The following is a 7,524-nucleotide window of genomic DNA, read 5'->3' as shown; positions in this document are numbered from 1 at the left end:
AAAAAACACCATTTGTGGTGGGAAAATGGGTGGTGCCTTAATTGGGGAGGAATTTTCCAATCTCTTTTTGTGCCTTTTTTCCCCATTTTTGACCTTTCTCCAAACGTCGCCACTTTTCAGTTCTTTCCTTTCTCCCCCTTTTCTCCCTTTTTCTCCACTTTTCCACCTTTTTCCCTTTTCCCTATTTTTCCCCTCATTCCTCCTTTTTCCTTACATTTTCTCTTTTTCCCCATTTCCCCCTTTTTCCCCTATTTTTGCCTTTTTCCCTCTTTTACCCCTTTTCCTCCTTCCCCTATTCCCCATCTTTCCCTTTCTCCCCCTTTTTCCCTTCTTTCCCACTTTTCCCCCTTTTTCCTTTTTTCCCCCCTTTAGAATTTTTTCTTCCATTTCCCCTCTTTTACCCCCATTTTCCCTTCCTTCACTTTTCCCCCTTTTTCCCCCTTTTGCCCTTTTCCCCCATCTTCTTTACCCCTTTTTTCTCTTTTCTCCTCTTCTGTTTTCCCTTTTTCCCCCTTTTCCCCTCTTTTCCCCCCTTTTTCCCCTTTTTTCCCTTTCCCCCTTTTTCCCTTTTTTCTCTTTTCTCCCTTTTCCCCTTTTTCCCTCTTTTCCCCCCTTTTTCCCCTTTTTTCCCTTTCCCCCTTTTTCCCTTTTTTCTCTTTTCTCCCTTTTCCCCTTTTTCCCTCTTTTCCCCCCTTTTTCCCTCTTTTTCTCCCTTTTTCCTTATTTTCACCTTTTTTCACCTTTTTTTCACATTCTTTTACTTTTTTCCCTTTTTTAACCACCCTTTTTCCCCCTTTTTTCCGCCTTTCTCCTCCTTTTCCCACCTTTTTTTCCCCTGTTCCCCCTCCCCCATGCACCTTTTTGGGGGTGAAATTGGACAAAATTGGTCCAGCCCTGTAGGGGAGAATCGGGCACCCCTGGTTGTGGCACAGAGGAGGGGGGTTTAGGGGGGTTCAGGGCAGTTTTGGGGTGTTCTGGTGCATTTTGGGGTATCAGGGCCATGCTTTGGGGTGGTTTGGGGCAGTTTTGGGGTTGTTTCCTGGTGTTTTAGGGCTGTGTTTTGGGGCAGCATTTCAGGGTATTTTGGGAGGTTGGGGGGGGGGTGTCAGGGCATCACAGCTGGTTTTGGGGGTATTTCAGAGCAGTTTTGGGGTGTTTCAGGGCTGTTTCAAGGTCACAATTTGGGGTGTTTCAAGGTGGCATTTTGGGGTGCTGTGACGGCGTTTTGGGGCATTTCAGCATGTTCCAGGGCAGCATTTTGGGGAGTTTTGAGGCATTTTGGGCATTGCAGAAGTGTTTTGGGGTGTTGGGCAATTGGGGGACGTTCTGGAGCATCACAGTGGCATTTTAGGGTATTTCTTTGGGGTATCAGGGCAGCTTTTTGAGGCATTTTAGGGTGTTTCTGGGCAATGTTTCAGGACAGCATTTTGGCGTCTTTCCCAGTGGCATTTTGGGGTGTTTTGGGGTGTCAGGGCAGTATTTTGGAGTGTTTGAGGGCTTTTTGGGGTGGTGGCTTTTGGGACAGCATTTTGAGATGTTTCGGGGTGTTCTGGGGCAGCATTTTGGGACATTATGGAGCATTTTGGGGCAGTGTTTCAGGAAAGCATTTTAAGGTATTTCTGGGTGTTCAGAGGTGGCATTTTGGGATGTTTTGGGGCACTTTAGGATATTTGGGTTTTTTTGGGGGGTGGTTTGGAGCATTTCAGGGTGGCATTTTGGAGCATTGTGGCTTTTGGGGCCATTTTTAGGTGTTTCAGGGTGGCATTTTGGGGCATTTCAGGGCATTTTGGAGCTTTGGGACCTTTAGAGGCATTTTGGGGTGTTGCAGAAGGACATTTTGGGACATTTTGGGGTATCCCAGGGCAGTGTTTTGAGGTGTTTTGGGGCCTTTCAGAGAGTCCTGGGGCTTTGGGGCAGTGCTTTAGGATGGCATTTTGGGGTGTTTCTGGGGCTTTGGGGGGGCATTTCAGAATGTTTTGGGGCATTTCAGGACATCATGGTGATGATTTGGGGTGGCATTTTGGAGCATTTCAGGGTGGTCTTTTGGGACATCTGGGGACATTTTGGGACATTGCAGTGACCTTTTTGGGGGTATTTTGATGGCAATGTTTGGGGGCATGTCAAATGCTGGGGCAGCATTTTGGGGTACTTTGGGGTATTTCAGGGCAGTATTTCATGACGATATTTTGAGAAGCTTTGGAGTCTTCTAGGGCATCATTTGGGGTCTTCTAGGGCAGCATTTGCGGTCTTCTAGGACATCATTTGGGGTGTTTCGGGATGTTTCAGGCATCTCAGTGGTGTTTTGGGATTTTGGGGGGCACATTTCAAGGTGTTCCAGGGCTGCATTTTGGGGTGTTTTGAGGCATTTTGGCATGCTGTTTTGGGACGGCTTTCTGGGAGGCAACATTTTGGGATCGCCGCTCACCACCCACCTACCTGCAGGGTCTGGGATGCTCTCACCGATGGCTTCGCCCCCCGGGGCTCCCCCCGGCCCTGGCGCTCCCCCAAACTCCCCTGTCCCTGCATGACCCCCTGGTGATGCTTGACAGCTGTCAATCAGCCCCAAGGCTCAGCGACCATCAGGACACTGCAAACTACCCAAAAATGGTATTTTTGGGGTGCCACAGCACCAACACAGTGGGTGTCCACATTTTAGGAGGAAAACACACTGAACCAGGCAAAATTAAGTGTTTGGTTTGGCAATCTGGTCTTTGCTAATTTGCCTCTACACCAGGGATGAGGTGGTGCATTTTTTGGGGTAGAAAATAGTGTTTTCTTCATTGTAGTGAGTTCATGCTGTGAATAGCTGCATTTGGGGTTGTGGGAGGGCTGCAAAGATACCCCAAAATCCACTGAATTTAACCCATTTGGATGTTACGCAACCTGATGCTAAAGGGGGAGGAGAAGGTAAATTTCTTGGGTTATTTTCTGCTAAAAAGGTGAAATAGCCTGTGAAAGGTGGTAAAAAAGAAGATGCCTCCCCATCCAACATCTCCATCCAACATCTCCATCCATCACCTCCCCATCCAGTGTTATCCTCCGACATCCCCCCATCTAATGTCCCCATCCAGTGTCTCCATCTGACCTCTTCCCCATTCCGCTTCACCATCCATCGTCTCCCCATCCAACATCCCCAGCATCTCCATCCAGCATCTCCAACACCTCACCATCCAATGTCACTGTCCAATATATTAATTAAAACATCTCTCCATCCATCTCCATCCAACGTACCTGTACTTCTCCCTGTCCAACTTCCCAGTCCAATGTCTCCATCCAACGACTCCCCATCCAACATCTCTATCCATCTCCTTGCAACACCTCCCCATCCAACGCTTCCCTGTCCATCATCTCCCTCTCCAACGTCTCCAGCATCCCCATCCAGCGTCCTTGTGCAAAGTCCCTATCCAAAGTCCCATCCAACATCCCTGTCCAACATTTCCCCATCCAACATCTCCATCTATCTCTATCCAGTGTCCCTGTCCAACATCCTTCCATCCAATGTTCCCATCCAATGTCTCCACCCAAGATCCCCATCCAGCGTCTCCACCCGATGCCCTCATCCAGTGTCTCCCCATCCAATGTCTCCCTGTCCAACGTCCCCATCCATGTCTCCATCCAATGTCTCCCCATGCAAACCCCCCCGTGCAGCATGCCCCCCTGAGCTGTGGTTCCCTGGTGGCTCTCCCTGTGCCAGGGCCGGGGCCATGTCTGTGTCCATGCTGGGGCCATGCCTGTGCCGGGCCGTGCCTGCGGTGCCACCAAGGCCGCCCAGCCTGTGTCTCCTGCAGCTCTGCGAGAAGGAGGAGGAGGAGGAGGAGCTCACTGAGAGGAGTGAGCAAGACTCGGGCATCAACGAGGAGCCGCTGCTGACAGCTGAGCAGGTACCCCTGGCACGTGGGCACCCGATTGCCTGCGTGTCCCCCAAAAGCCAGGCTTTAGCCCCCCAGCATGGCCTCAGCCCACCCCAGTGCCACGGCCATGTGCTGAAAGCGCAAAAAAAGGCCAAATACCATCATCTTGGGATGTGGGGTGCAGGGCGTGGGATGCAGACTCGGATGTAGACGGAGGTGCAGGTTGTGGGTGCCGTTGTGGGATTTGGGTGCAGATGGGAGCATGGGTGCGGGTGCCGGATGCAAATGGGTGGCATGGGATGAAGGATGAAAACATGGGGGGCAGAGGCGGGGTGCAGACGTGGGATGCAGGATGCAGGTGCCAGTTGCAGGGGGTGGATGCTGGATAGAGGGTGCAGATGCAGGTGCAAGTACAGGATCCAAGATGCAGGTGGAGGATGCGGGGTGAAGGGAGCAGGATGCACACATAGGTGCAGGGCGCAGATTTGGATGTGGATGCAGGTCCGGGGTGTGAGTACCCATGGGGGTGTGTGAATGTGGGATGTGGGATTTGGATGCAGATGGGAATGTGGGAGGCAGATGCAGGGTGCAGATTGAGGACGCAGGGTACAGATGGATGCAGGTGCAGGATGAAGGGAGCAGGTTGCAGATGGAGGACGAAGGGGAGGATGGAGGATGCGGGATGCCGATACAGATGGAGGATGCAGGTGCAGGATGAAGGGAGCAGGTTGCAGATGGTGGGTGCAGGACACGGATGCAGTGTGCAGGCGCAGATGCAGGATGTAGCTGTAGGCTGCAGGGTGTAGATGGAGGTAGGATGCAGGTGCAGATGGGGGACAGTGATGCCCTGCAGGTCATCGAGGAGCTGGAGGAGCTGATGCAGAGTTCGCCCGACCCTGAGGCTGACCCTGAGGGTGATGAGGACGAGGAGGAGGAAGAGGAGGAAACAGAGGCCGATGCTGAAGGCGAAGGTGGTGGCGGGGGCACGGAGCCCATCCTTCTGCGCGAGCTGCGTGCTTTCTCCCCTGCCTTGAACAACAACTGCTCCCACGAAGGTACGGCCAGCAAAATCCGGGCCAGTCACTTTTTGGGTGCAATTCCAACCAAATGGGACGATTGAGTCTCTCCAGGCTTCAGGGCTGGCTTGCTCCAGTGTTTACACGCTGTTTGGCCAGGAGGGGGCTCTTGGCAAAAAATTAAGCCCATGTGGGTCTTGCTTTTAGTATTGCTTTAAATGCACCTGGGGTTTCGCCAGGAGCGCCATGCGTTTTGCAAAATGCCTCGTGCATGGCCTGTTGCACTCAACACATTTTGCTAAATGTGTTGCGCCTCTCCCTAAAGCACTCGGCGTTTTGCAAAACGCACTGTGCCGTTCGTTAAAGGTACTGTGCCTTGCGCTGACGGTGTCGTGCACTGTCCTTTGTCCCTGCGCGCTGAGCCTTTTGCTACGCTTGCCATGCGTTTTGCAAAAATGCCTGGTGTGCTCTGCGTTTTGCTGTTTGCATCCCGCATTTCAGGAAATGCGCTCTCTTGCCAGCACCCTGCCTGTGACTGAATGCGCCGGGCGCTTCACTGAGCCGTGCGTGGTGCGTGTTCCTGACTGCACTGTGCATTTTGCTGCGTGTTTCACTCCCCTGAATGCACCAATTGCCACTGCATGCACTGTGCAGCAGGCATTCTCCTGATTGCACCATGCATTTTCCTAAATCCATGGAAAATATGGTGGTGCTTTTCACTAACCGCATTATGCGTTTCCCCAAGAGCACCATGCATGCTGCCAAGTGCGCCATGCGGCATGCATTTAACTGATTGCACAGTGCAGCATGCGGTGCATTTCTCTACATGCACTCTGCGTGCCACTAAATGCACCATACACTTTTCACTAACGGCATGGTGCATGTCACTAATGGCCCCAGGCATCTTGCTAATTGCTCTGCGCCTTCCCCTAATTGCGCAGTGCATTTTATTTGTTGCACCATGCATGTCACTGATTGCACCAGGCAATTCCGTAATTGCTCTGGGCATGTCATTTATGACGCCGGGCATTTCAGTAATTGCACGATGTATTTATTGATGGGCGGTTCAGTAAATGCGCCGTGCAGCTCATTAATCATGTGGAGAATTTTAACAGTTTCAGCGTGCGTTTCACTAATTGCACTGTGCATTTCACTGATTGCCCCGGGAATTTCACTAGATGTAGTGTGTGTTCACTTGCGCCATGCATGTCACTAATTGCACAGGCATGTCACTAATTCCCCTGGACATGCCAGTAATTTGCATTGTGCATATCACTAATTGCACTAGGCCCGTTACTAATTGCATCAGGTGTTTCACTCATGCAGTATGCATTCCGCTGATCGCTCCAGGCACGTCACTAATTATATCAGGCATCTTACTGATTGCACCAGGAATGACACTGACTGCACCAGACACGTCACTAATTGCACTGTGCATTTTACTAATTGCACTGGGCATGCCACTGATTGCACCGGGCATTTCCCTAGTCGCACTGTGCATTGCACTTACTGCGCTGGGCGTTTCACCAATTGCAGCGGGCAGCACGCTAATTGCCCCCGTTGTCTCTAATAATTGCAGTGTGCATCTCACTAATTATGTAATGCAATTTTGCAAACTTCAGTGTGCATTTCCCTAACTGTACTGTGCATGTCACTAGTTGCACCAGGCGTTTCATTTATTGCACCGTACATTTCACTAATTGCACCAGGCATCCCACTAATCGCCCCCAGCACCTTAATGATCGTGCTGTGTGTCTCGCTAGTTGCATAAGGCTTTTTGCAGACTTCACTGTGCATTACAGTAATTGCACTGGGCATCCCGCTAATTGCACCAGGCATTTCCCTAGTCTCAGCGTGCATTGCACTTACTGCACTGGTGCGTCACCAGTTGCACCGGGCAGCCCACTGACCACCCTGTGCATCTTAGTAATTGCAGCCCGCATCGCACTAATTGCACGAAGCATTTTGCAAACTTCAGAGTGCATTTTCCTAATCGCACCATGCACGTCAGTGATTGCACCGGGCTTTTGAGTAATTGCTCCAGACATGTCCCTAGTTGCACCAGGCATTTCATTTATTGCACTGTGCGTTGCACTTATTGCACCTGGCAGCCCACCAGTTGCACCACGCAGCCCAGTAATCGCCCCGTGCGTCTTAATAGTTGCAGTGTGCATCTCACTAATTTCATGAAGCATTTTGCAAACTTAAGCGTGCATTTCCCTAATTGCACCGGGCATTTCAGCAGTTGCTCCAGGCATGTCACTGGTTGCGCTGTGTATTTCACTAGCTGCACCAGACATTTTGTTTATTGCACTGTGCATTGCATGTATTGCACCGGGCATTTAATTTACTGTACTGTGCATTGCACTTGTTGCAACGGGCGTTTCTTTTAGTGCACTGTCCATTGCACGTGTTGCAACGGGCGTTTCATTTATTGCACTGTCCATTGCACATGTTGCACCAGGCATTTCATTTATTGCACTGTCCATTGCACTTATTGCACCGGGCGTTTCACCAATTGCACCGGGCAGCCCACTAATCGCCCCAGGCATCTTAATAATTGCACCATGCACATCTCTAACGGCACGGTGCATCTCCCTGTCGGCACGTGCCCATCTCTAACCGCGACGCCCGGGCGGCAGGGCTGGGGCGGCTGT

At 51.2% G+C, this 7,524-nt stretch overlaps 1 protein-coding gene across 1 annotated transcript in view; it reads left to right on the top strand.

The window, feature by feature from the left end:
* The window catches only part of FEZ1 (fasciculation and elongation protein zeta 1), an 11,008-nt gene that overhangs the window by 2,133 nt on the left and 1,351 nt on the right, over positions 1 to 7,524 (top strand). The window contains exons 2-5 of the mRNA XM_009273031.1: positions 2,443 to 2,535; positions 3,773 to 3,881; positions 4,705 to 4,906; positions 5,193 to 5,233. Of these exons, the coding sequence (XP_009271306.1) occupies positions 2,443 to 2,535; positions 3,773 to 3,881; positions 4,705 to 4,906; positions 5,193 to 5,233 (445 nt within the window). The remainder of the gene's footprint in view (positions 1 to 2,442; positions 2,536 to 3,772; positions 3,882 to 4,704; positions 4,907 to 5,192; positions 5,234 to 7,524) is intronic.

This window comes from Aptenodytes forsteri, unplaced genomic scaffold (genome assembly GCF_000699145.1).
Source record: "Aptenodytes forsteri isolate BGI_AS27 unplaced genomic scaffold, ASM69914v1 Scaffold126, whole genome shotgun sequence".
Lineage (NCBI taxonomy): Eukaryota > Metazoa > Chordata > Aves > Sphenisciformes > Spheniscidae > Aptenodytes > Aptenodytes forsteri.
This window is presented reverse-complemented; position numbering and strand designations above follow the sequence as displayed.